At 45.7% G+C, this 27,542-nt stretch overlaps 1 protein-coding gene across 1 annotated transcript in view; it reads right to left on the bottom strand.

Annotated features, from left to right (window-relative positions):
• Positions 1–27,542, bottom strand: part of NFATC2 (nuclear factor of activated T cells 2) — an 85,025-nt gene that overhangs the window by 43,748 nt on the left and 13,735 nt on the right. Inside the window, exons 2-5 of the mRNA XM_027881287.1 lie at positions 24,457–24,966; positions 22,925–23,093; positions 10,874–11,076; positions 8,498–8,670 (exon numbers count right to left, since the gene is read on the bottom strand). Of these exons, the coding sequence (XP_027737088.1) occupies positions 8,498–8,670; positions 10,874–11,076; positions 22,925–23,093; positions 24,457–24,953 (1,042 nt within the window). The 5' untranslated portion in view covers positions 24,954–24,966. The remainder of the gene's footprint in view (positions 1–8,497; positions 8,671–10,873; positions 11,077–22,924; positions 23,094–24,456; positions 24,967–27,542) is intronic.

The following is a 27,542-nucleotide window of genomic DNA, read 5'->3' as shown; positions in this document are numbered from 1 at the left end:
TTTACTGTTCTTGGTCATGAATTTGGAGCGTGACTTTGGCGAGTTACTCTCTCTCTTTCCCCAGACAGAAAACCAGGATAGCACCATCTCTCCACATACTTTCCTCTCATCCATTTAAACCAGACATTTGCATGGTCAGAAAAGCTTTGGAGAATCTTGGTCACCATCCCTGCAAAGCCATTTCAACTGTTTGCTATCAAGCAGCAGGAGCTGAAGAAAGTGAAGATGTGAGAACAGTTCCCTACAGCTGGAAAATATCAGGAGCTTCCCTATGACCAGACCAGGTGGGCAGCAGTTCGGGTTTGGTGAGCTGCGAGTTCATGACCTGCACTCTAACTCCTCCAGATTCATCCACCCCAACTGGAAAGGTCTCCAGGGGATCCTGCTCATCTATTTAACAGCTGCCTTGGCTGGATTTTAACTTTCTCTGACAAAGAGACCCTGAGCACTTGTGTCTTCACTGAACACCGTTGGCTGCTGAGCCAAAAATCAGGAAATGATATCCTATATGTTCAGCTGGCCTTGCACTCACACACAGGCAGGGCTGGGCTGTCTGTGACCTGACCTGGCACTGTTTTACTGCTGTGCAAGCTTCAGAAAGCCCAAAAACCAACAGCTCTCGGCCACAGTGAGAGCTGCATAAAGGCTCTCATCACATGAATGAAAATGCTTGAATATTTGGTGAGCAAACAGCAGCACTAAACTTTTCATACATTCTGCAGAAGTGGGTAGCTCCTTTTCTAGCTCAGCTGAACCCTTCAGTCACGAGGCAGAGATTTTGCCCTTGTTAAAGACTATAGATAATTCAATGTTTGTAACTTTCTTGTGCTATTTGAGATGTATTTTTTGGAATCTATTTAGAACAACCTTATGACTCATTGTTCCTTTCAAGCATTTAATAACATCTGGGCTAAGATACTGCCAATTAAGAATATAGATTCAGATTATTTTCACAGAAGCTATAATTTCTTTCACATGGTTGTATGATTAATTCTTTTCCCAAAATACTCTAATTTTTGATGAGTTCATAATCAGATTTATCACAAAGACACATCTTTAGCCTCAGATCTTAAGAGTAAATAGCAATCAGCAAAAAACATGTCTACAACAGTCAAGAGAAAACGTATTTAAGCATTGCCCTGGACGCTGTTTATTCCTATTCAATCCCCAAATTTCACTTCCAAAGCATTCTAGGTCATCAAAATTCCAGATTAACCTACATCTCTCAGAGTTCATTGTGTTAATAGAGAATTTGGTACCTGACATCCCACAGATCAGTGGTTCCCAAGGCTTTTTCAGGACGAGGAAGGACAAGTTTTAGCCTGGAAATAACCGTCTGACTCATCTTAGTTACATTTGGATCTTGGCAAGTTGGAAATCGCTGCTGAAGACCAAAGCCCCGTCCAACTTCCACAGAGTGCAGTGTTTGTGTACACTGCAACCTACCAGGGAGCCCAGGATCAGCAGGAATGTGCATCCTGCCTCTTGGAAAGTGCCAAAAGCCCTTCTGCCCTCCCCAGCCAAGCCAGGACAGCCTCAACAGCGCTGCCTGGAAGGCTGAGATGGGCAGGGGTGCTCTGTGTTCTTAAAAAACAAAACAAAACAAAACAAAACACAACATTTTTCATTTTCAAAGGTCTCATTTTTTAACCCAAACCTATAAGGTTTCACCCCATTCCCCATTTCCACCAGAGTGGAGGTTCAAGGTTTAGTGTGGAGCTGCCTCAATAGGATTACTTTTTTCCCCTCTGCAAGAAATATTAATTGCCAATAAATCCCCTTCCTCTAAGGCTCACGATGGGTGGACTGCACGCAATAATTTCACACTATTCCTTCTCTTCCCCCAGGGGTTGGCACTTCATAAAGTGACCTACAGCTACTGGAGTTTATGAGCTTTGAATAAACAAAACGCTGTTGATTTAACCAGTTGGGGTGTTTACTTTCAATAGCAACAGTTACTGACATAAGGCAGCAAAGCAAATGCTATAGAAATACTCACACTTGGCCTGAAGCAGTGTGTCAACCTATTAACAGGGGACATTATTTTTCTATTTTATTTGACCCTTTGCAAATCAAGATGTCATGGGTTCCTGGTGCCAAGAAACACAATGCATGCAGTGACACAAGAGAGAAAGGGAGCTGCTGTCCTGGAGTGCTGCACCACCTCCAGGAGCCTCAACCTGGAGGGAAGAGCCCCTCCTGCCCACAGCCCACCCAGGTTCATGGGTGCACCCCGTGCCAGTCAGGGCTTGAGCCTTTATCTCCTTCCCTATGGCAGCAGGTGGAGGAAAGGTTAAGATGCCCTAAAACTCTGAATGCTTCACATGGGATGCACAAGCCTGGAGGCTGACCCTAAGGAAGCATGCCAAGGCAGGGAAAGGTGTTTCTTCCTCCTCCCCCTGCCCGCAGCATCCATAGGTGTTCCTTTTTTCAGCAGAGAGGATATTTGCTTTTTAGGGGGGAAAAAAAGAAGAATGCTTTGAGACAACTCAATTACCTGGATAAGTCTGTTGTGGCTCCAAATCTCTCCCAGGAGAGTGTTACCCATCGATGTTAGAAGGTTACGAGTGACTACACCAGTTGTATCCCATAACATGCTCCTTAGGTAATCCCAGCTCCTCAGAGCCCTTCTCCTCTCACGTCTCCCTGCCCATGCTCCTTCTGCAAGCATCTCCTGGGACAAGCAGTTCTCTCCCTGCCTGAGCATCATGTTTCCTTCCACCAGCTTGGGAGGTCTTCCAAGTGCTGCCTTGTCTTGCCCAAAAGCTGACTTGTTTTATGAGTAGTCTTAACTGAAGCTAAATGTTTCTTAACAGCCTCTGGAGAGGAACTGTGTCAGCAATCTCTCTCCCTGGATGGGCAGTACAAACAAGGAATTGATGGGGTAATGTAGGTAAAGAAAAAAACACTAGTAACCTGTCCCTCAAGAGTAACAGACTTGTGAACTCTGTGCAGAGCAGCACCTGTCTGACTGGCACTGCCAGAGCAGAGATACTCCACAGATACTCCCCAGCCTTGGAGTACCAGCAACTCTTCAGTGCTACCTTCTGCAGAGTGGCTGAGGCCTCCTTGCAAACCTCGGTGACAAAAGAACTCTTCCCTGTGAGGGTGGTGAGGCCCTGGCACAGGTTGCCCAAAAAAGCTGTGGATAACCCATCCCTGAAAGTGTTCAAGGCCAGGTTGGACAGGGCAACCAGGTCCAGTGGAAAACGTCCCTGCCCATGGCAGGGGTGGAACAAAATGAGCTTTAAAGGTCCCTTCCAACTCAAGACATTCTGTGATTCTACAATGAATACCTTCTAGAGTGAAACTTCTCCATGCCATCTCTCTGCCACCTGCAACACTGAACCCAGAGCTTAGGTTTAGTTGTTGTCCCCATTGCTGATGAGAGGTCAAAAGAGAAGCTCTTGGATCCAGCCACTGATTTCTGCTAGGTTTAAGAAGAGCAGAGAGAGATGGGTGTCTGGTGCTAAAAAAAATCCTGACCCCTAGAAGCAATAGTAGAGGAGTAATTTGTTATGGGATTAATTCTTCCACCTCAGTGCAAACCTCAATGAGCCAAAGTAAATATTCCATTCCTGCTGTCACACTGCATGTATTTACCATGAGCTGCCTGTGGTAGGATTGATAGGAGCAGAACTCCTGTGTCCAATGCTTATCCAAATAATTAATGCTGTGAGAGATTTTGATCCCATCCATTACAGGTTGAAGCAACCTGAGAAGTAAAGGCTGCAGTATGGGAGCCAGGGGAGGGCCAAGGGCAGGAGACATCCCTAGCAGGCAGGCAGACAAGAGCAACACACCCCAGAGAGCAGCAATCAGAGGGGTGGGGTAGTGGTAGACTCAGAATCCAGTAAATAAAGCAAATTTGATTAGATGAGAAAGCTGGAAAACATGGTCTAAATGCTATGAAATGAACCAGTATGAATGACAACAGTTTCCAATTTGTTGCCAGCAAGACTTAATCAGCAGTTTGTGCAGAGCCATCCAAGCTAAAAGCACCAAAAATAGAGGGCTTTTCTCCACCTCCTTCTCTGCACATAATTTACGATGTCCTCACACAGGAGGAGTGACAAGCCCCGATGGCAACAGTGTCAGATCAGTGTGATACTTTCTATGAACTGCAGCCAGCTCACCAAACCAGTGTGTGATTAATGACAGGAAAACCATGGCCTCGGTTCACTTCTCTGTCAATCATCTCTGTGGGTATGCACAGCATTTCCCTTTAATCCCTTGTGGAGGAGAGCTGCTGAGCTTAAACTAAGCTCAGAAGTCCACGCTCTGTGTAACATGCTGGGGCGTTTGCCTTCCCCACCAGCAGCACTGCAACGACAAGAAGTAAACAGGAGTTTACCCCTGGAGCAAGGCTTGCAGCCTGCAGAAAGGGCAGGCACTCCCCTTCGGTCTGACTCAGACTTCAAAGACTGAAATATTTTGGTTGCACGTTAAAAGTGGTAAATGTTGTCAGAATAAGCTTTTACATTCTGTGCTTTAAGGGAGAGAAAATGTTCTCTTTAGAGAAAGGACCAGGTTTTGTGTCAGCTGCATTTACAGCCAACAGCGTTGACTGTCTTGAAGTTGAGATGAAAGGGGGAAAAAACTCATTTAATTCATCTGGAAACCATGATACTCCCATAATAATCATGGTTATGGTTAAACTTGCAAATAGGTATCTCCCAAGTGCAAAAGACCATTTGTTTCTGCTTTCCTGTCTGAATAAACTAGAGCTCCTTCTTGCCTGCCCTCATATTCCAACCAGCACAACTCCCAGCTGAGGAAAAGCACTCGCTGGCTTGCCAAGACAACATTCTTTTACATGACTAGCTCTTTCCTCTGTAGTTATTAATGTGTCACAATCATGGGCTCAGATTGTCTAATATTATGGGAAAATCTACTAGAAGGAGAGAAAAATAAAGGAAACTTCCAGGGAAATTGATTAAAGGGAAATAAGATATTTGACCCAGTTTAATGGAACAAAATACAGTCAGTAATAGAAACTACTTAAATTCCTTAGATGGACACACAGTTCTTTAGCAATAAGTTTTGTTTGTTTTGTTTTTCTACCACCTCGGAATATCTATTATAAGAACAAGATTTTAGTCTCCTTCTCTCGTGCCAAGGGCAATCGCTTGCATTTTAAGGGATTCATGAGCAGAGTTTAGCATCAGCAAACATGGACTATACAAAACAAAAACTGTGACACACTTTGGGAAGGTGTAACCAGGATCCATTAGAATAAAAACTGGGACAAAGTGCCTAAGCCTCACACTCGCATCTCACAGACACTTGTGCCAACAATTCGATCTAAGGGAGATGGAGTCCCATGTCAAAAATGTCTTTAACACCAGAGACCACTCACTCAGCGAGAAATGAGCTCCAGGTCACAGTGAAAGGCAAATTACAGGAATACTGTAACAGAAATTGTCTTCATGGTTTGAAAATAATGGTCTACAGGTGTCAAACCTCTCCATGGGTGATCTGCCAAGTGGCTTGTTGTTTCTAGGGCACCACACCTACAAGACAGTGTTCTTACACCTAGCTAAGCAAAGGCCTGTTGCTACAATTGTCAAGGGGATTTCAAATGTCTTTATGTCTTTGCCTCCTCAGTGGCTTCAGAATGAATCAACAGGCAACAGGACGAAAAAAGGCTGCGAGCTGCTGAATGTGCAGGCTTGTCTGGATATGAGGTCCGTTTTAAGGCACAACTGATCATTTAACAACATATCACCTCCTCGGTCCTCCCACACTACTGCCTGGGGAGGAACTTGCTCCGGATGATGCTTTGAACCCATGAAATCCCCTCCTAAAATCTGTCAAGTGCTGAATGTGACACAGATGAGGTGGAACCGAATTGCCCTGTGAAAAGCAGATACTTCACAGTCCTTGCTTCATTGCAGCTCATAATGATCTGCTGACACCGATGGGAATTCGGCTCCTGCTGAGGAGAACACTCAGATGTTCTGTTGGTAGCAACAGCGCTCTCAGGGGAACCCCACTGGTAGGGAAATGGCCAGTTATCTTAGAGCTGCTACTTACTGAGGCTTTTCCAGCGGGATAATATTAACTGCTACCAGACAGGAGAGATCATACTGAGAGTCCCTGAGGAAAAGGGTTCTCAGGTGGTCACATCCAAAAAAAAAAAAAAAAAAAAGAAGAGCAAACAAAGGGGGAAAAAAGCCAATCCTAGCAGCACATGTGGGAAGTAGGACAAGGAGAAAATGTCACATAGCCCTTCTTGAGAGGGCACCTGATCTTATCTGGGACTGATTGTGAGCTCTGCAGCACATGCAGATTGTCTGGGAGAAGCTGAGGTTACCATCACTAGTGAGATTCAGTCTGAATTACTAATGCTGGCTGAGGCAACTGATGTTTATAACCATCTTCCCAGAACTGGGCTGAGATCAGGAAGTGCTACTGAAATGCAAAAGCCAGGCTAAATATGCAACATATGCAGAATGGAAGAGGCTTCTTACTCCAGATCACTCTGTACTCTGCTTCCACGAGTTCAGAAAAGCACAGGCCCTAACACATCTCTCCAAATTGCCCATATATCCACTATCCCAAAAATAAAACTTTCTTTTGTTATTTCCTTGGGCATCAAACGCATTTTTTCTTGTAGCTTTGCTGTCTGCTATGCAGCCAACATTTTAATAGTTAAATTATGAAAAAAAAAAAAAAAAGAACAATAAAAAAATAAGCCACTTATACTGGTATCTTCACTCTTGGCTTGTTTATGACCCTAAGACTGATCAACACAAAGACACCTCAGAGTAAAAGTTAAGACATCTTATCCAAGCCACTGCCATAGCAGTCACTGCACAGGCAAATTAGGTGAGTGCATATAGTTCAGAAAAATGTGATTTATTCCGTAAACCGTGACCAGATTTCTGCTTGAACGCCCTGTGATGATGGGCACAAACACAACGTGCAGTTGTGGAAGGGCCCTAGAAATGCCTGGCTAACTCATATTTGCTTTTCCTGAGGAGAATTTGAGTCAGTGGGGGGGTGATCTGTGGGACTCCCTGCGTGACCATCCACTGTCCGCTCTGGGTTCGTGCTGTTTTCCTGCACAGTGGGTGTAGGAGTTACACCTGGAGTTTCCCCACCCAAGTTGCTCCCCTTTGAACGCTTCCTTTAGCAAATGGACCTTTGTTTCAGCAGGGACATGTTTGGGGTGGAGGCCACTATTGTTTCAGCCAGCTGCTCCCATAAAGGAACGTGACTGTTTCCTATGGAGAAAGGTGGTGGCTACTCCCACCACTCTCCCTTCCCCATCTCAGTGCCCAGAGACTTGACTCAGCTGCTTAAATGATCTGACGGTACCTTCTCATAACCATCGCCAAGAGGTCATCACATCCATCACCTGCCCCTTAGCCTTGGTTATTCATTTGTACTGTTTTTTAAAAAGTTGCCTTCAGTAATTCACTCTCCAGTTTGATTTCCCATCCAAAATTGACTCCTCTCTCATTCTAAACAGTTGTTATTTAAGTAAAGCCTGCATCTCAATAAATAAAACTCACACATGAGAAACACTTCAATAACTTTCTTCACATGACTTATGGCAAGACAGGTTCTGCTAAAGGGGTGAGTCATTCAACAAAGGGAGAGGAAAACTGTTCATTAGGTATTTGTGAAATCCCCAAACTGCCAAAAAGGCACCATTTACCAACAAAAAGCATCACAGGATGCACATGAGCCAGCAAAGTGGGTGGAGCCCTTCCAGAAATGACTGTGACACAGGGGGCACCTCATCAGAGGCCTCTCTTTCTCAGGATCCAGTACGTTAAAATGCGTGGGAGGTGCAGGTTTCTTAGCTTATAACTTAAAGGATTTGCACTTCAGAAATCAAAACTGCGAGTTTTCTTGTCCCTCAGGGGAATACCAGAACAACCTGTGCTTTCCCTGCCTCAGCCTCCTGAGCTGTGCACCCCTTAGCACTGACAGCTAGAAAAAACAATGACCAGAATGCACCTGAGCCTCAAAATCAAACCTGTTCCTCCAATTCAGTTGTGTTCTGATACAGCTCAAATCAGAGGGCTCTGGTCAACAGGACTGGCCACAGCGCTAGGATCTGTCCCAGGTCTGAATCCAAACCTCCAAGCACCTGCCAGCTTGTGAATAACAGATTCTGATTGTGCCTCCTCTCAGACTAAAGCCAGGAAGGCAGGCGGCTCATGCACAGACAGGGAGAATGGCACGTGTGCCCTTTCCACTGTGCCCCCACGCTGGCTCCCTGCTCCCAATAAACACCTGACATCCAGGGGGATCCAGCAGCACCACACTAATAAATAAACTAAGCAAATGCCCCCAGGTCCTGTGCTGTCCTCACAAGCTCCAAGCCCCTGGAGGAGCCACCAGCCCAAGCTTCTTTCAGGACAGGGAGTGCACATTGGTAAGAGCCACAGGTCACTGAACGGTGGCACAGCCCCAGCCAGCGCAGAAGGGCAGGGCACCAGCCTGGAGCCAAAGAGAAGGAGCCAATCTCAGGGATACTCACAGCACTCTATGGGGTTGGATGCCGCCTGCAGGGAGATGATCCTGCCGCTGGACTCGGGGATGTGGACGCGGAAGACGAGCCGCACGCGGGTGTTCTTGCGGCCGATGTCGGTCTCGCCCTTGCGCAGCTCGATGTCCGCGTTGCGCAGCTTCAGGATCCCCGCGCAGTCGATGCTGCGAACACACAGCGTTAGCTCAGCATCCCCGCTCTCCCACGGCCTGGGGACGGGTGACAGCCACGAGGACTGAGCTGTTTTGCTTTGGCCTCTGCGTTAGGAACACCTCCAAGGACTTGCTCTGTTTAGGATCTCGATACTGACATTTCGGCAGGCACGGGGGAAGAAATCCCAGAGGTGCAGCACATGAGAGATCACAGAATCACAGCAAATGCTGAGCTGGAAGGGACCCACAAGGATCATCAAGCCCAGCCCTTAGCCCTGTACAGGACCATCCCCAAGAGTCAGACCATGTGCCTGAGAGTATCATCCCAGTGCTACTTCACCTCTAGCAGATGCTGCTGGGCCTCTCTCCACTCTCTGGCAACAGCAGAAGCCACTCTCCAGACATTATAACCCCAGGTCTTATTTCCCTCCAGTGCTAAGCAAGAGAGTGCAGATGGCAGAGCCCACCCCAGGGCAGGAGCCTCCACCACCAGCTCTCCAGACAGCCCAGTGCCCAGGGACTGCACCAGCAGCTCCTGCCTGCACGTGGGCAGATTAGTTCAGCTCCATGGGGAGCTGACAGCAGTCAAAACAGCTAATTACAGAACCACCACTGCATGCACCATCCAGGCACTTTTCCCCCCAGTTTGTAAAGCAAGCATGAATTCAACTCCAAAGCAGGAACCAAACTCCTCCTTTTGGATAGGGTGGGTGGTACTGCTAGAACTGGGCTCTGCAGCCCAGCCCCAGGACACAATGTCACGTCCAAAGCCCTGGGATGTTGTTCCCAGCCAAGGCAAAAGCCTGACAGAGCAGAAAATGGCTCTCTGCTCCCATTCATCCATTCATGTGCCCCTGCGTGGGAGCAGGACGGGACTGAGCAGCAATGAAAGGATTAGGATTGCTTAAATCAGCACTACAACTTAATATTGGTGGACTTAATATCACTCCTCAAGAGCCCAGTGTAACCTTGCAAACATGCCTGTCCACATCAGGAGAATGTGGCAATTAATCTCCACAGAATCTGAGATCTTTAGCTCAGCAACAGTCCTCGGAGGGTGCAGTGAGCACTGTTATTAAACAGGCACTGCCAACCCATTTTGATATCATTTCTAAAGACACATAATTTCTCTTCTTTAGATATGAATTAAAATCACATTTGGGGAGGCATAAACCCCAAGCTGTTTCCTACACCCACATGGTTCCTTGCCATTGCACATGTGCAGGGGTTTATTACTCCAGGGTTCCTTGTTAGGAATGAGGTATATTTTCTGAAAAAAAATATGAAGAAAGAATGTGGATTTTGTGATGAAGTAGGGGGGCTTAAAAATATAACTGCTCTGCCAATTTTATCCTCTGAAGGATGGAGATACAGCTCTTCCCTCTGCAGAGCAATTACTCTCATGCTGCCTGGCACACATTCAAGCCTGAAGTTTCTGACTGGTGCCCACTTCATCCCTCTGCCTCCATAAAACTGGAAGGAGTAATACAGACAAGATGTGCCTGTACTTGCTTTTCTGGTACTCTATTACAACAGGAGAGAGTGATTTCATGGCCAGAGCACTTGGCTGACTTCAGAAGAGATGTTTTCTCTTCCATTAAATGTTGTAAAATGAATTGTACACCTTTCCTCCACTGTCTGCTGCTCCTGCTTCTCACTGTGCCTCTGCAGCACAAGGACTTGAGATTCAAATCTTGTTTCCTCAATGCAGTACAAATCCATTCTTTGACAATGATGGATTACTACAGGGTGGGGAGACACTGGCACAGGGTGCCCAGAGAAGCTGTGGCTGCCCCATCCCTGGAAGTGTCCAAGGCCAGGTTGGACAGGGCTTGGAGCAACCTGGTCTAGTGGAAGGTGTCCCTGCCTATAGCAGGGAAGCGGAACAAAATTATCTTTAAGGTCTCTTCCAACCCAAACCATTCTGTGATTACAATATAGTCACTGCAGCAACTGGAATAAAGAGCAAAAGTGCCTGCATGGTCAACTGATGAATGGTAATTCCTCAAGCAGCTTTAACCCAGGTACTTGTACCTGCTGCTCATAGTTTTGTAAATAGGGTCTTACACTGATGTACCATCCCATTGTGTTGGATAGGGGAGTCCCTCTGGAGCAGGCATCATCACTCATTTTAGTGACTCCTCTCCAAAGAGAAGGACCTTCACATACCAATTTCATCTGCCTCAACTTTGCTAATAAAAAGAAATACACTTACGTTGCTTTCATGTTGTTTTTGGGTTCCAGTGGGATCTCTAAAACTTTGGTGTTGCCGATGATTTTCTCGTAGCTGGTGGTGGTGACGGTTTTTCCCGTAATGCGATGGACTTGGTAGAAGGCGTGAGGTTTGAGTATCCGCTCATCTGCTGTGCCAATGAAGATCTGCAGGCCCAAGGGTTTGTTCTCCATGTACCCGTGAAGCTGGTAAGACATTTAAGAAGTTATTATCACACACAGGAAAAAATTATTATCACGCACAGGGCTTGCAATGCCTTCAAGTCAGGAAACCAAACAGATCTATAGACACACACATACACATATATATATATATATATATATACACACACACACAGACAGATAGATATATATCTGGCATTGATCCACTGCTCTTTGAAACTCATCCTTTCCTCAGTCAGGTTCACCTTCAGCCATTCCTCTTGCACTACATTAAAATACTACCTGTACAGGTAGAGGTGGCATTTTTGGTCTGAGACTGAACAGCACAAAGAGGTCTTAGTCTATCCTGGAGACCGGGTTTCTAGGCCTCAAGGACACAAACAGACTCTTCTGTACTAAATAACATTTTTAAAAACAGTATTTACTGCAAGAAAGCCAGAATGCCTCCATAGGCCAGGAGACAAGGACATTTCTCCTTCTTTATTAACGTTCAAAATTACAAATCAAACCATTTTAAATTTCTCACATAACCAAAAATGAAAACCAGACATTTATCTACCGCATAGCCAGTGATGTAGTTGAAAGGGAACTTTATGGTCTGGGACATGCTAAATTTGTTTTCAATTATTCTGTCCACATACAAAACCTTGATGAAGCCATACAAAGCAAATAGTACTGGAAGATCAGAGAAAAGGAAGATTAGGCTAATGGTATTCATGGCCAAACCAGGGTTTTTGTCCTTTTTTCTTTTCACCAGTCAGCAGGAGGTATCTTTGCAAAGAAGGATTAATTCCCCCCTGGAAGGGGACCACATGCAGCATCAATGCAATCCTGGCAACCTTCCTTCAGTATGGCAAATGTAAAGCGACACTCACTCTTCTGAGCTATCATAACTCATCTAGCACATATTTTTGAGGCACACAAAGACAGGGTCTATGCCCCAGAGACCCTACAACCCAAGGGCCCAAATGTGCAGCCTCCACTTGCATGAATAGCCCCATTGAAGTCAACAAGCCTTAAGTAGGGGTTGTGCAAGACGGAATTACAGAACCCAGCCCAGGCACAGCTCAGACACCTCCGATAACTCACTCGCACAAGCGCTTTGGGAGATGGTGAGGAGGGAAAATTGGGTACAAGGCTTTGTGCAAACATGTCAGTTGGCTCTGGGAGCGAGGGGGAGGAGGAGCAGAGCTGGACTCCAAGCACAGGGATTGGTATCAGAGAAGCAGTGTTGCCAAGAATGTGATAAATACCATGGCAGCCATGGGGAGGTTTAGAAATGTATGGGGTGTATAGGAGATTAAAGGCAACAGAGGCCAAAACAACAGATCTCCTGGGAACAGGCATTTATGTAGGAATCACCCCCAGCTGATCCATGGAGGTCCATAGCCCAGGTCTGCTGGGAGCTGTACGGAAACTCACCCCAAGTATGGTACTTTCAAAATCCAAGATTTCCTGGCCTTCAATGAAAAGCCATTGTATCACCAAAGCCATCATGTCTTTAAAGGGGAGGGAGGGGAGAAGAGTAGTTTTTAAGTACTGAGCATGTTTATTGTCATGCCTGACAGAGTAATTCTTTGTGGATCCAGCTACAATGATGAGAGGATTCTTTGGACAGGAAGGGTTATTACAGTGACAGCACAGCAGCTTTTGCTTGACCCTCTGTCCTGGCAGAACAAAATCCCAGAGTTATAGGTGGGAGACTGAAATGGAGGAAAACAGATAATAAATTACAAAAGAAAATCTGCCCCCAGTGAGCACAGTCAGTAGCAGCTGTAACAGAACTGGCTACATAAATAGTTTTTAATACTGGTCACCTTTAAAAGTAATTTTAAGTGGTGTTTGTTCATGCAGAGAATCATTTCCCAAGGCAAAACTGTTCATGGTCGTCCAATAATGTGTATGGTTGTGGGTGTGTGCTGTATAAATGTACACAACTTAAAGAAGAGAGGAATTAACTGCCTGTTCATATGGCAATGTTTGTATTATCTGCTGGCCAAGGGGTATAAAACACTCAGTAAAAGGCCTCCTGGTCCTCCACAGGACCAGATTTTAAATCAACTGTTTGATCAGTAGAAGAAAGTAACATATTTTTTTGGTAATTTATGACATTATGGCAATGTTTTTGGATGACATCATTGTAAAATCCAAATAGCATTATAAAATGCAAGGACACAGAAAAATATATGTAAAAGTCAAGTATTTGAAAGGGTGTGTCCTAATCTCGAGTTAATTGATTATGTTTTCAAGGCTATAGATCATTTACCATAAGCATTTCTATCTACCTTTCACTTGCTAAGAACACATCAGGATGACTCAGGAACAAAAAATGAAGACGGACAGCCCACAGAAACACTCCAGAAACTTTAAAATCAGAGTTCTACACTCAGCTCTGCCTCCAATTTACCACAGAGCTCCGACCATGGCAAAAAACCTCTCTTTTTACCTCTACCATTGAACAGTGATGTTAACCCTGCTTTGCAGGCACAGAGTTAGTATTTTGTGTTGCATTTTTATGAAGAAAAATGCACTGTGAGCTAGAATGAAGGAATACATTAAAGCTATGCTTCAGATACATGTTCCTCCTCAAAACTGAACTACAAAAAACTGCTACTGTCAATAAACACTCATCTCCACTATTCCAGGCAGCTGCTTTTGTATTTAACCACAGTGCTGATCTTTTCTTTGGCGAAGCAGAGAAGGAATAAATTTGACCCTTAAACAAACTTTGAGAAGTGAAGATTTACAACGTTTTTTAAATAATAACTTTGAAATTCGTTTTTTCCTCCCACAGCAACAACCAAGCTGCTCTAACATCTCAGTTTTTCAGTGCTGCTCTTCTGCCCATCTCAGGGGGAGGCCACGGGAGCCGCAGCAGGACCAGAGCACCAGCCCCACACCAAGGTGTGTCTTTCTCACTCTTCTTTCCATGAAGGAAACAAAATCATCTGGATTTCAGTTTCAAGAGAGTGAGAATTGAGAAAGATTTATGAATACAGAACTCTGGGAGGAAATATTTTTGTGTATTATAAGGTGACCTACTCACAATAAAACTCCCCCAAACTGTATACAGATCAAGCTGGAAAAAAACCAACTCCTTTGAGTCACATTTGCCACAAGGGAAAAGAGAAGCCAGACATGATGTGTACCTTTCCATACCCTATTTTAGGATTTTAAGATCCTATTTCTTTCAGTTGAAAAATTTTTCTTAAACTTTGCTTTTGCCTAACTCATAATATTAACATAGCCAGACATGGGCTGGTCTCTGACCTGAGGAAATGCAAAGCACTTTGGCAGATAAACAAATAACATCATTCAGAAAACAAGGAGACTTTTCTTGTTTGGTTTGCAGCTATGATTGGGTTTCTAAACAAGATGGAAATGTGCGGCACGATTAAAATCATCGTCTCACCTCTACATAAATAAAATTCATTCATTCTGCTCTCCATGCACCAATACCAGTGAAATCTGGGAGAGGAGAGGATTCAAATGTCATTTTTCAAAAAGGCAAATGTGTGATTCTGCATGCAAAAAACTGAGCAGATGTGCCTTTAGCTGCTGTTTATCAGCTGACCAGTTACCCACCCAAACACAACCCCTGCGACAGGACCAGTGACTGCAGCCATCGAGACCACACATCAGGCACATTAAACACATTTTTTCTCCTGTGCTATTTCAAAACTGAGGTCTTCTCACAAACTGAGAACCCAGCTCCAAATACAGAGCACTTAAAGCTGGAGTTTAAAATTCACACCTAAATCAATCCCTACCCCAGCGTTCAGACGAACCAAACCCTGCAGCTGGCATGGCCTGTGGCTGGGGGGATTTAAAACACAGGGGCACCTTTGCTGTGCTGCATGAAGAGCAAATCTCTTGGCACAGGTGAAGCCTGTAACACTGCTTATTTATGCTGTCTGGTAGCCAAGGGATAAATTGACAGCAGAGTTGGAAAGCAAGGAAATTCCTTAAGGATTCTGTAGGTGGTGACCTATAGATACAACATATGCATATACAGGGGGGATTTAGTGAAAACATTGAAATTTAAATCTTTCAATCTTGGATATGTTTTCTTGAGTTTAAATACTATTGTATTTTATCTGGAATTACATTATTAGCAAGAGAACGGAAGATTCACAAGAAATAGGTAAGACAACTTGTTTATTTTTAACGGGGAAGCCAGAGCAGAGAGGGACAGTGATTCCCTAGGTCCTGCAGGGGACAAGCAGACAAAGCAGAGTGGGAAACCCGAGGTCCCCATCCCCTGTGCCCTGCCTTGCTGCAGGGAATGCCTTTCTCGTTCTGCAAATGGCACAAACAGGCAGTAGCACCACTCACCAGTTCCCACTTCTATTGCAGGCTTCTGCCTTTGCCTTTTAATTGATGGGTTGAAGAGCCAAATTTCCTTGGGGATTTCTAGTTTAAGTGTTGCACACTGAAAGTCTTCGTGCAAACAGTGATGGGCTTTGCAAGACAAAAGCAGGAGCACCTGCAAATTTTACCGGCATCTTTGAAGAGCCCCAGTAAGAGCCTCTGTGATACAGATGCCAATTGCCTTAAAGAGTACAAGGGAGTAATTTGTTTGCCATTCATCCCAACAGAGCTTTGCCTGTCAGGAATTTAGGTCTTTCTCCCGTGGGAGGTATAAAGCTGCATCTTAAAAGCCGATTGCACGCGTCTTCCTGTCTAGACAACGCAAGCTATCGCCAGAAGGAAAGTATAAATTTGGGGGATTAATTCACTAGTCTTGGTGATTTTATTTGCTTGAAAGTTATCAGCTCTCTTGAGTCTTTCAGCCCACTGTAACATGAGGCTCGGTCCATTAACCGCTGTGTATGACTTGCCCTCTCCCCGTGGAAGTCACTCCAGCTTCCCCCAGCGGGGTGTGCATGTGTGTGGTCAGCCCTGAGCACAGCGCGGCTGATTCAGACACACCATCCCCAGCCGGTAGTGAAAAGTGGGAAAACAGGGCCCAGCAAGCAACATTTAATTAGAAGCAAATACAAAGCCGCGTGAGAAATCGCTTCCTCCTACAGTTTCCCTCTTCCTGCTGTACACAAGGAGATAAGAGAGCCCTGAAGGGCCGGCCAGGAGCGACACGCGGCTGCCCCAGGCAGGAGCCAGCGCTCCCCAACGCCCACCTTCCTCTACCAACAGCGAGAGCCTGCACAGTTAAACCCATCTCTCAAAGTTTCTGACGCCACAAACTATTCCCCTGCTCAGCCTCTTCATCAGGGCTGGTTTCCGTGCCAGTGAGCGTTTTCAGACCCTCTGCTGCAGACAAGAGGAAGATGTCCTTGTTGGAACAGCCCCAGCTTGGCACAGCATTTCTGTCGTGCCTGCCCAGCTCCCTTCCTGGTGCAACCAACTTCATGTCTTGGATTGGATCATTAATCCTCATCATTAATACCCCTTGTGACAGTTTCAAGGATTTTTGAGGAGGTCCTTACTCAACAATACTGTTCCCAAGATGGAAAATGTCCCTGTATTGTCTCAGGAAGAGAGGCATATCAATAACTGTCAGTAATTCGGACAAAGTCATCCAGCCACTGTATCATGTAGCAGCTTCTCTGTCCGCTTCACTTAGAGCTGACATTGAGCAACAAAGCCGAATCTTGTCACATGTTTTTGTTCAATTTAATGTACTTGGGACACAGCAAAAGAACTCAAACCAGAAGGAAATCTCTGCCTTGGTTCCTTTTGCTCCTTACCAAAGCAGTCTAAAGAGGCCTCTGAGGATAATCCTTTGAACATCTGATTCTGCTAACTTATGAGTTTTTATGATAGTCAATTTTAAGTGTTTCTTATTTTGGTGACAATTTTGTCAAAATTCCAAAGGCTGAATCTCATTTGCTCTGCTGCTCCTTACAGCAAATGACAACCAGACTCCCAATGTCTTACTGGAATTTCTGCTTTCAGATGGGGTTAAAATACAGGTCTGGGACAGAGACAGCAGCTCTTGGGAGAATGCAACTGGGGCGGGGGAGTTTGCTCCTGACTGACCCTATAGAGCAATGTAAGCAAGTTGTTCCCTCTCTGTGCTTCAGTTTGCCTGCTCCTATGAAAAGCTGATCCTGTTTTCAAGATGCTTTGACTACCTCTGCTGAAAGTTTAAAAGAAGAGGCACTGACTACTGCACATGTACAGGTATAAGGAGCCAGAGATCACATTATAGCCGAGTGAAGATACGAACTTTTCCCTACTAAGAAACCCAACTGTGTATTGAAAGAACTGCCCTACACACTCATGACAAAAGACTTAAACTTCCCCAGCACGAGAGAACTCGCTGTGCCACGAGTAAATCAGAGGGTGCAAATTTGATGATTTTGACAGAATTGCACTAGGGGAGTTTCTCAGCAAGGGGCTCTGCCACCAGTTAGCAAAGCTGAACCCTTGCCAGCTGTGGGAGGCACTGTGGGAACCAGCCTCAGCCCAGATGGAGTGGAGCAGGGGGTGGCAAAGCAGAGCTGCTTTTTATCATCTCACCTTCCTCTGCCACAGTCAGCTCATCCTTCCCAATGTGGCAGCCCCAGGAGCATTCCACCAGGCAACCCACATGTGGCACAAAGCTTGAGAGCAACCATATGCAAGGGGGCAAGATGGGACAGCACCAAGAGCATCTTGGAGATAGATACTCATTTCAGCCCAAAATGATTGACTTGACTGCACTGACCCAAGTGCCTTTCTGCCAGGGCTCAGTGCTCAGCCTCCTGTAAAAGCGAGTTTGGGGTCCAGGAACCACACCATGGCCTTTGCTCAGGCACTATTGGACTGAATGTCACTCAGATTTTGGAAGAATCTCCGCAAAAAAAGTATTTTTGGGAAAAAGAGAAAAGGAAAGGAAAAAAATAAAAGAGAAAAAGTAGCAACCCCAGGAACCTCTCCCCTTCCCCAGTTTCTCATGCTGAAACCCACAAGACAAGACATGATTAGAGAAAGAATAACTCAGGTCTGCTGGAAGCATCGGGGTTTAAACAATTGTTTCAGAATGAAATAGAGACTCTAGAAAATTTTCATAGAGCAGGCAGGAGGAGTCCAGTGCCCCCTGAACAGCCTTAGTCTGACAAGCACGATGCTCCCTCCGGACACAGGAGACCCAGGTGTGAGCCCTGGCTTGGCGTGAGGCACTTCCAGTTCAACAGACATTGGTCTTGAGAGAGGAAAGGAGGAAACTGGAGGCTTAGCTGGACCGTGAAGCCCATGAACAGAGAGCTCAGATGTGAATTTACAGGACACTGTCCACCCTATGTGAACTTCTCCTGTGGATATTCGAGCACGTCCTGAACGGGATGAGTTATGTCGGTGTTACTGCTGCACTGGAAGTGTCCACATTCATGGCAAACAGCCAGAAATTCCAGCTTTCTTTTACAGCACACTGACTCCCCCATGCACAGTTCTGCAGTGAAAACCTACATGAAAGAGTAGGCTAAATCTTGCATCTGCTTAATCCAGGCAGATTTCCAATCCACACAATCTGATCTGCACAGCACAGGCATCACCCTCAAACCAGTTAGTACATCCTCCTTCCCCTCACCTCTGCCAAAACTCTTTCCCATCAAAAGCAATGGGCTCAAAAGTTTCAGGGAGAGCTTTTCATTCACTTCTAACTCAAAGCAGGTTGGCACATGCAAAAATCCCACTGCTCCCTTGAGGTACGGGGTTCACTGACTCTCTGCCCTGCACCTCTGCACCCCAACTGCACCCTGCCTGTCCTCTCAGGGACTGAGAGAGTTGCACTCAGCCACATCTGGGTGACAGTGTCCCTTTCATACAGGGGGATGCACACACACTTTAAACACTTTAAACAACAGAGCATGCAGCTTATCCCCAGTTAATTTCTCCCAGAAGCTCATTATCCTGTTATCCAGCACTTCCCTTCCTGCACTAGTTAGAGTAGCATAGAGGTCAGATCTTCCACTAATCTTGCCCTGTTTTCCAGTCCTGTCCTGCACCTAAACAAAAGCAAATTTGTCTCATCTGTGTTTCCCTACACTACTTTTGATTTATTCAGCAATTTCATTTCCTCAGGGGCTTCCCTGAGCTTTCAGATAGACAGATCTCAAGGTACAGCCACATTAGCAGCACAGTGCGAGGGGTGCTGCCCTCCTGACCTGCCCTTACATTTAATGGGGTATTAGTTTTGAAGAGAATTTCCCAGATGTAACTAAAATCCTCATTTACAGCACTGCACATTAATCCCTGCCGTAGCACATGTAACAACAGCCCAAGAGCTCAAAGCTCAAGAGGCCCTACAATGATCACAGTTGTGCAAACAAGCCCCGTGGTGCTGCAGGTACATCGGGTGTGAAACGTGCAGCAGTTTGTCACACGCTGCTCCTGGGCTGGGGACAGAAACCCCTGCAAGAGCCAAAACCTGCTGAGCTCCCACCCAGCAGAAAAGGGAAGTGAAGGCCAAGAGAACGGCACAAAGATGTTGCAGAGCACGAGCTGGCTCTGCCACACGAGTCCAGCACGGCCTGGACTTCGTTTCTGCTGAATGGGGTGGTTGGGACGGTGGGAGGAAAAAGGACAAACTCAACTCCCCCGATGTGCCCTCAGCAGTAAATCTCCGTGGAAGGGCTGGCTGGGGTTTCAGCAGGAACGTGTCTCCAGCCCAGCCTTACGTGTGAGAGTGTGAATCACAGTATCACGCTGTGATTTGGTTTTGAGTTTCCATCAAAGGTTTCACTAATAGGCAAATGAATTAGCTGAATGCTGGAAGTCACATACAGTTAAAAGTCAGAGCCCCATGGGAAGCTCAGGCTAAGAAACAATGTCTCCTTTGACTGAGAAACCACAAGAAAACACATACAGCAAAATTCAAATGTAAAAGCAAAGTGGAACATACGTTTGTTATTGTAAAGCAGCTCCTGTGAGCTCCACTAACAACTCTGCCATTCCAGCTTCTTTTTAATATGAAAAAAAGAAAAAGAGGAGGCAGTGAAAATCACCACAATTTCAAAAGTTAAAACCCAGGGGAAAGTTGGGTTGGCTGTGCTGAACAGGAGCCCCTCTCTGCACAGCTTTCCTGCTTTGAAGAGGAGAAGTAAGGAGGAGATCAGAACACACAAGCACGGGATGGGTTATGGTTACACTGTGCCTACCGTTGTTCTCCACTTGGGAACTGGGGTTTTGTAGCCCTGGTCTACATTTGGATGCAGTACCAAGCTAAAAAGTTGGGTAATGTATTGAAGTTTTACCATTACAGGCTAGGTTTGTGTTTGGACTGCTACCTCTATCGCAGTCACTTCCATAAGCTCTTCAGGCACAGGAACAGTCACTGCCCTTCCTACTGGGTGGTCTCTCCCAGAGCCTTGACTGGAGCAGTTGGGTACAAATAAGCAGCTGTCCTTCAACTTTGGTGAAAAAGAGCAGGAAACTAAACATGCCAACCCCTCTCTGCAGTCTTAGTGACCAGGTGGACCTGCTAGATGGAAGGTGCATGGAAACTTCAGCTTCGTCCTTGTTATGTAGGATTTCCTTGTTGTTCTCAGCAACTTAACATCTAAGGGATACTCACATCCAACTTGCATCCCTAAAACAGAAGCCTGAGTTTCTCTGTAGTTAACAGCAAGCTGTAGGTTCTTCCCAAGAGTGACTCGAACACACCTAAAACTGTGAGCCTACGCTTCTCCATGTGACTCCAGATGGTGCCTGAAATTAGATGATGTCACTAATGGCTTCTCTCTTTCTCCTCCTGGCAGACAAAGTAAATGCCCTATCGCATGTGGTGCATCTGGCCAGAGGTTTTATTAACCAGGCTCTCCTTCTGCCATGCTTGGAGCGCACAACTGGTGCAGAGCTTTGTGCACAAACCCTCGGGGCTTGACACGTGAAGAAGAGGAAGCAGCATCAGAAAGATAAACCACAAGATAAGGCCTGGAGGATATGAGATCTGCTGGTCTGTAGCTTCAGAGCACCCAAAAGAAGAAACTTGCATGCAAAATGCAGTTTCCAAAAAATAAATATTGCAGGCCAACACCGTGCTGCAAAAACCAGCCAACATCTCTTCCTCCGGAAGGTTCAGCTGGTAATTACTCACGTGGAGGGTTAATTTAATGGGAAATTCTTTTAAACTCAGATTTTTTTTTTTAAAGACATTGTATTTTAGAGAAGGTAATCAAAATAGTGGAAGACCAATTTAATCGCCTTGCAACCAGTTGCCTTTAACTCCTGCAAACTTCCCTCAACACAGCATTCACCTTTTAAAAATCTCTCCTATTTCATTTTCTCTTTGCATCTGACAAGATGCAAAAGTTAAAATTCACCGAGGGGAAAGAAGGAGAAAAAAAAAAAAAACCAAACTTCGAAGCCAAATAACTTGCGACATGAAAGCTTTGGATTTAACCAGCCTCCCCCAGTTTCAAATGTCATAAAACATACAGGTGCAACTATCTTATTGCTCAGCATCCATATGAACCTTGTTATGTTCCAGTGAACACAAATCCAACAAATACTTCCAGCTTTATAATAAACCTTCAGAAAGTAACTGTCCATATTTTCCCCAGATGCAGGAACAGCTGTGCAGAGGCACATCTGCTTGGGAAACTCATGTGGACATTTGAATTTATAGTTTTAGATCCTGAAGCTTGAAGGCAAATTATGGTAAAACTAGGAATATTGGATCCTACCCCCAACAGAAAATATAAATCCCTCTTTGATTGATATTGATTACAGGAAGGAAACAAATTATACATATTTCCCCATGTCAAGAGAAACTCCTTCATTGCAATAAATATCCAGCTGATAGGACTACCTTGGAAAGGTAAATAATACTGTATTTGTAAGCAGACTGAGAAAGGAGCAAGTGCTGATTGGCAAGATCATTCCTACATCCAGGTAGCTTCAAACACACCACAGAGGGCTATGAGCTTGTCAGACTCAAACTAAAAAGCCTGCATATATTGAGGTATGGCAAATGTGATTGCTATTTATTATTATCCTGCACCCTTTACTCAAATATCCACTCCATTCATGCAAGTCCAGCTCAACCAAAGTAAACTAAACTCATTGATTTAAAAATTTATGGCTTGATTTTAAAAGGGGCTGAGCCTGCAGGGGAATACTGAACACATGTTTGGAGTTAAGCACAAATCAACCCAGTGAAATTAGTGGTATTGATCACATGCTTAAAATTAGGCATAGATGTCAATATTTCCCTGGTTCATGCAAGTCCTGAGTGCGTCAGGAACATCTGCAGGGTGCGCCCCAACGTTGCTCAGGGAAAGCTGTAGCTGTGGCCAACCTGTCCAGGTCCACACTCCATCCCCAGCACTATCACACCACCAGCCTGGCTTTGGCTTTCCTACCCAGAGACATGGGCTGAAACGAGGGGGACGCGAGGGAAACAACTGATGTGGCCCCAGAGGGCTGCGGCTCCAAACCCCTCATTCACCGCCGGCAGGAGGACGTGGAGCTGCAGATCTGACACGATCTGCCAGTTGTTTCAAATCTGAGTCTGGGAGGTCACTGAGCTACAACAAGTTGGAAAATCAGGCTCGATGTTTGTACGTATTGACCCTCACGAAAAGCCTTAGTTTGCACAGGAGAGTCTGTTGTCAAGGTAAAATGGGCTCAGCTGGAATTCAGGATAACCAGGCATCTTATGAGAGTTGGATCACAGGGGGTTTAATACATCACCAAGAAAAGGTAACAAACACATTGCCCAAGTTCCTGAGCGTTCACAAGCTAATCCAAACCAACCTTCCGAATATCTTGGACTTCACCACAGTTCAGCTTCAGACCCTTCAAACACATCCACAACCACACCCAGGTTCACGGGGTCCTCCCCTTTTTAGGACCAGCCCCCAGCAAGCCCTTCAGAAATGAACTCACCCCCACGTTTCCTCTAAGGGGGTGTTCCCCAGTCCCTTACCTGGACCACGGGGTGGCCCCCGGTCGGAGCCTTGACGGCGCCTCGGCTGCCCTCGGTCTCGTAGTGCGCGCGGTGGTGGGGCTTGGGCTGCACCTCGATCCGCAGCTCGTAGGAGCCGGACTGGCTGGACAGGGGCCACTCCAGGGGTGGCAGCGACTGAACAGGCAAACTGGGCAGAGAGAGGATACCCCAGTAAAACTCCTGAGCCCTTCATTCCTCAAAGCCCTTGACCCCACCTTCCTCCCAGCGCCTCCCCGCGGCAGCTCTTGCTGAACCATTTAAGAGTCTGCTCTGAATTCCAATGAGATTGTGCTGCCCTGCTCACATTTGATTACAAACTGCTGAAATTCAGGACGAGGACAGTAATTTCTGTGCACCCATCTCCATGCAGAAGAGAATAAGATATTTCTATCACTTATACAGAAATACCTGTAGCAGTTGTATTTTTTGAAATATCCCCTTCTTTTATCTAGCTTTTGCTGCGTGTCCTAAACTTTGATCACAGAATGCATATTGTGAAAAATTACCTCCATTTACCATTAACTACCAGTTGTGCAAAATAGTAACCTTTATGATTTCCATAAATATTAAAATGCACGTGAATAAAATGCTAAATATTCTTAACTGACACTAGTTTTCCTGTTACAAAAATACACAAGGATTTATAACATGAAATGAATACACTGAAATGTACAACTAGAGCTTGCACTGGATTTCAAATCACTCTTATTTTGGGAGCACAAGCTGCTGCTAGAGACCAGTCTAGCGAGCCAAGGGAAGTCACAACCTGTGTTCTTTCACTCAGAATTTGTGTTTAGCAGGTTGGGAGCAGCCTGGGATAATGTCATTGAGGGGACAGCCTTGGTGCTGAGCAGGAGGGCAGGGCTGGCAGGGTGGCAGTGGTGACTGGGAGCCGAGTCACACACTTGGCACCCTCAGTCCTGGCAGATTTGCACCACTCAGGGTCCAGCCCTGCCACCGGTGCCAAACAATGGATGGAGCTGATGAGGGGAGTGCCAATGGCTGAGATTTGGGTTAAGGGACAATTAACAATTAACCACCAACAATAAATCACTTGGAGTTGATTGAACGCTCAGTCTGACTTGGAGCAGTGTCCTCTATTTTGAACCAGGAATTATTTAAAGCATTTTCATCCTTGATGGAAATTTGTAAGTGACTGAATTTACAAAAGCAATCTCTTTTTTTTTTTTTAAGCAGTAGGATGGCACCAGTGTGTTCAGCCTTTGTCAAGAGCTGTCTGCAATTTGCTCTTGAGACAAATAATTTGGCAATTTGAATTTGCAGTGTACTGTGCTATCAATGAACCACTTTGGTGATGTTTCTTCCAAATCCAGATTTATTCATCTCTCAGAATCATAATGGACTGAGCCCCCACTAACCAGTGCCATCCCTGAGCACTTAGCTCTGATCTGCAGCAGGATCTGCCCAAGAAAACACTCCCTAGGGATCATCATGCATGACAGAGGACAGCACACATGAGAAAACACACCGCCACAAGAAGGATTACATACCTGCAGATAGGTATTGCAGGCACCAGTTGCTTTGTCCAGGATGGAGGTACCAACAGAATTGATTCTGGGGCTGAGTTTCTCCTGTCCTCCTGCTCACAAGGCCCGTGGAAGTCAACAGTCTGAAAGACGTGACATGAAATGCTGTTTTTGTGGGAAGACATTGATGAAGGATCGGGGCTGGTTTTCCAAATTTTCGTGGGAACACCACAGGAAGGATCCGTGGGAAGGCTGCTCATAGCATCCATGGAAAGAGGAGCGCTGGCCAACTGCGTGTAAGTAAGTGAAGAGTTGTCTTCTCTCAAGGGGATGCGAGGAGAGGGTTGTGGAGAGGGGGTCCTTGACTGCCGTGGAGAAGTGGAAGGCAGCTGAGTGCTGTAGAGCTCAGTGCAAGAGTACCTCCGTTTTGCACCTGGTGATGAAGACCTTGAGTTGGGACAGGGTGATGGTGAATGTCGTCCCAAGCAGGTTTCCTCCGTGATGCTTGTTCGTGGTGACATTATTGGAGAGGTTCTAGGAGAATAATGAGTATGGATGTTTTGAAACTGTGGACAAAGGTCATCACTAGGACCATTATTTGGTGAAACACATGGTGACGTGCAAGGAGATACATTTGTCTCTGAAATGAAACTTGCAGAGGAGCCGCTACTAGCTGGGCTCAGACACAGTGGTTCTCTGTAGCCCTCAAAGCCAGGGACAGGCAGGGTAACCCTTGGGCTAGTGGTGGCTGAGTTTGACTGATGTTCTACCAAAAGAACATCTGTGTCTCTGCTGCGGAAGGGACCCCCTGAATGAATCAGTTCATGATATGGAGTAATTTCAATCCTAGGGCTCGGAGCAGAGGCCCCTGCAGCGTTGGCAGGGTGTGTAGGTGTTGTCCCTATGCTACTATCTGGCTGTCCATATCTGCCCATGGGATCTGCAGAAAGGCTAGGAAAAGGCAGGGGGCATGGCTTGAGGCCACAGTCCAAGACATCATGAGCGTATGTAACTCCAGAGGGTGGGCTGCTGGTTTTATGTGGAGTCGGTTCTTCTGGAAAAAGAAGGGTCTCTTTAAGACTATAAATATTATTACAGAAGCTGAGCAATCATGGATTAAAAAAAAAATGCATATTTATAAATTGGTTGTGATCTGGTATTAGCTTAATATTTGTTTAACTCTTTTTAACTACAGTTAATGCTGGTGAAAAGTACTGGATTAGCAGCCAGGGAAGCTCAAGTACTCAGAGCAGGTGCAGCATGGACAGAAGCACTGCAAACACCTTCACACTGCCTGAGCCTGACCTAGAGGGATCACCTGGAAGGGTCAGCAGTGTGTCAGCCTCTCTGCCCATGTCAGTGCTGGCCCTCCTGCTCCTTCTGCCCAAATACACCCCTTGGCACCAACTGGGGCGCTGTGACTTTGGTCACATTTTGTTAACTAGGAGCTGGACTGAGACCATCATATCACAACATAACTTCCAAATAGGTCTCTGTAAAACCAAAAGGTTGAGGAACAGCTTTTGGTGAAGGGAGAAAAACCTTTCTTACACAGCCAAGCCCTTCATGAAACCAAAGCTGAGCTCAAACTATTAAATTAAAAAGCCAGTTCTGTGTGATGATTTGTTTGGCTCCATATCATGTCAGCAAGTTTTGGTGACAGGTTTCACATAAGAATGATCAGAAAACACATTCACAAGTATTTTTTAGAAAAGAGAGGTAGAAAGGATCCAGCCCCGTGGTTACAGGCAATCATGTTCCAATTCCAGCCCAACTGGCCAGAGAGAAACTTTAAAACACAGAGTAACAGAGAACTATTCAGTGCAACCCTCTCTCCTGGTGCAAAAAAACCTCAGTTTTCAGATTCTCATCTAGCAAACCATGCCCAGGTTGCAGAGCACAGGGATGCTTCCAGGCACCACAGAATTCCCACCAGCATCGCTGAGCCTGGTTCTGATCTGGTCCCAGAACCCCACCAGGTGTTTAATGCCAGTGGTATCCAAAAGAATGGAGTCATGCCAGGTGTCCCCAGGACAGACCATGTGCATCAGCTCCTGGAGCTTCCCCAGCCTGGGAGCTGAATAATATTTGTCATCACACAAAAGCATGCAAAGTACTATCAGGATTTTAATATGTTTTTAAAGCTCTCAATGCATCCAGCAGGAAATAGCTGAAACAGCTCCACAGTTTGGGCTTATGGGCACAGGTCAGTATGTGCCACAGGCGAAGAGGGTTTCATTTAAATATTTAAATAACTGTTCCAGCATTTTCTCTAACCCTACATGACATGAGAAAATAACATCAGCCATAAAGCCAGGTAGGAGCTGACTGTGCTTTCTGCAATGGCTGCAAAAGTTTGCAGTGAAACTTTTACAGGCAGACAGATTTTTACTTAATTTCAGGGAGTTTCTGTTTGTTTTCAGGAACTGCTGAGCCTTCCTGTTTAGCGGGAAACCACGAGAGCCAAACAAACAAACCAACACACAGAATGCCTGTGACAGGAGGGGAGATGCACAGGAGAGTCCAGCCTGCAGATTTCTTAAGGTTCCCTCTGGCTTTTAATCTCAGCACACAGCTGTTCTGGGGATGGGAAAACAGCAACTGAGTTCTGAGCAGACCATATTTTTAGCATCGTTGATTTCAGAGCTTTGGCACTCACAGGAATAGTGTGTCATCCCCATCACTCAGATCTGACACATCAAGCCCAGATATTGATGCCGAGATTCACTTTTAATAGAACTCGTCACGCCTTCGGCATCAGCAGAGTAACACACCCCCCACAGACATGCAAAACATCACTCTCACCGCTCGAGGCACAACCCCCCCGATTCCAGCTGATGCAAGGGAGCAAAACCAGCACCAAACACGGTGAGGCTTGGTGCCAGGGCTTGAGGCACGATGTGTGCAGTGACCAGCGATCGCAGAAAAACTCTCCAGGCTGAACAACTTCACATCAACGAACAGGCGACTCTTTCACTTCCCTCTTCAGCACACCCACAGCTAAAGCTGCCCCCACCAAACACTTAAACTGCTTTATCTGTGCCAGATACACAAGAGCAGGTAAAAAACTAAAAATCCTCATAGCATGATCAGCAAAGCCAGTGAAGGTA

Source organism: Empidonax traillii, unplaced genomic scaffold, assembly GCF_003031625.1.
Source record: "Empidonax traillii isolate 1590-97213 ecotype Southwest subspecies unplaced genomic scaffold, ASM303162v1 scaffold86:size2944007, whole genome shotgun sequence".
NCBI lineage: Eukaryota > Metazoa > Chordata > Aves > Passeriformes > Tyrannidae > Empidonax > Empidonax traillii.
This window is presented reverse-complemented; position numbering and strand designations above follow the sequence as displayed.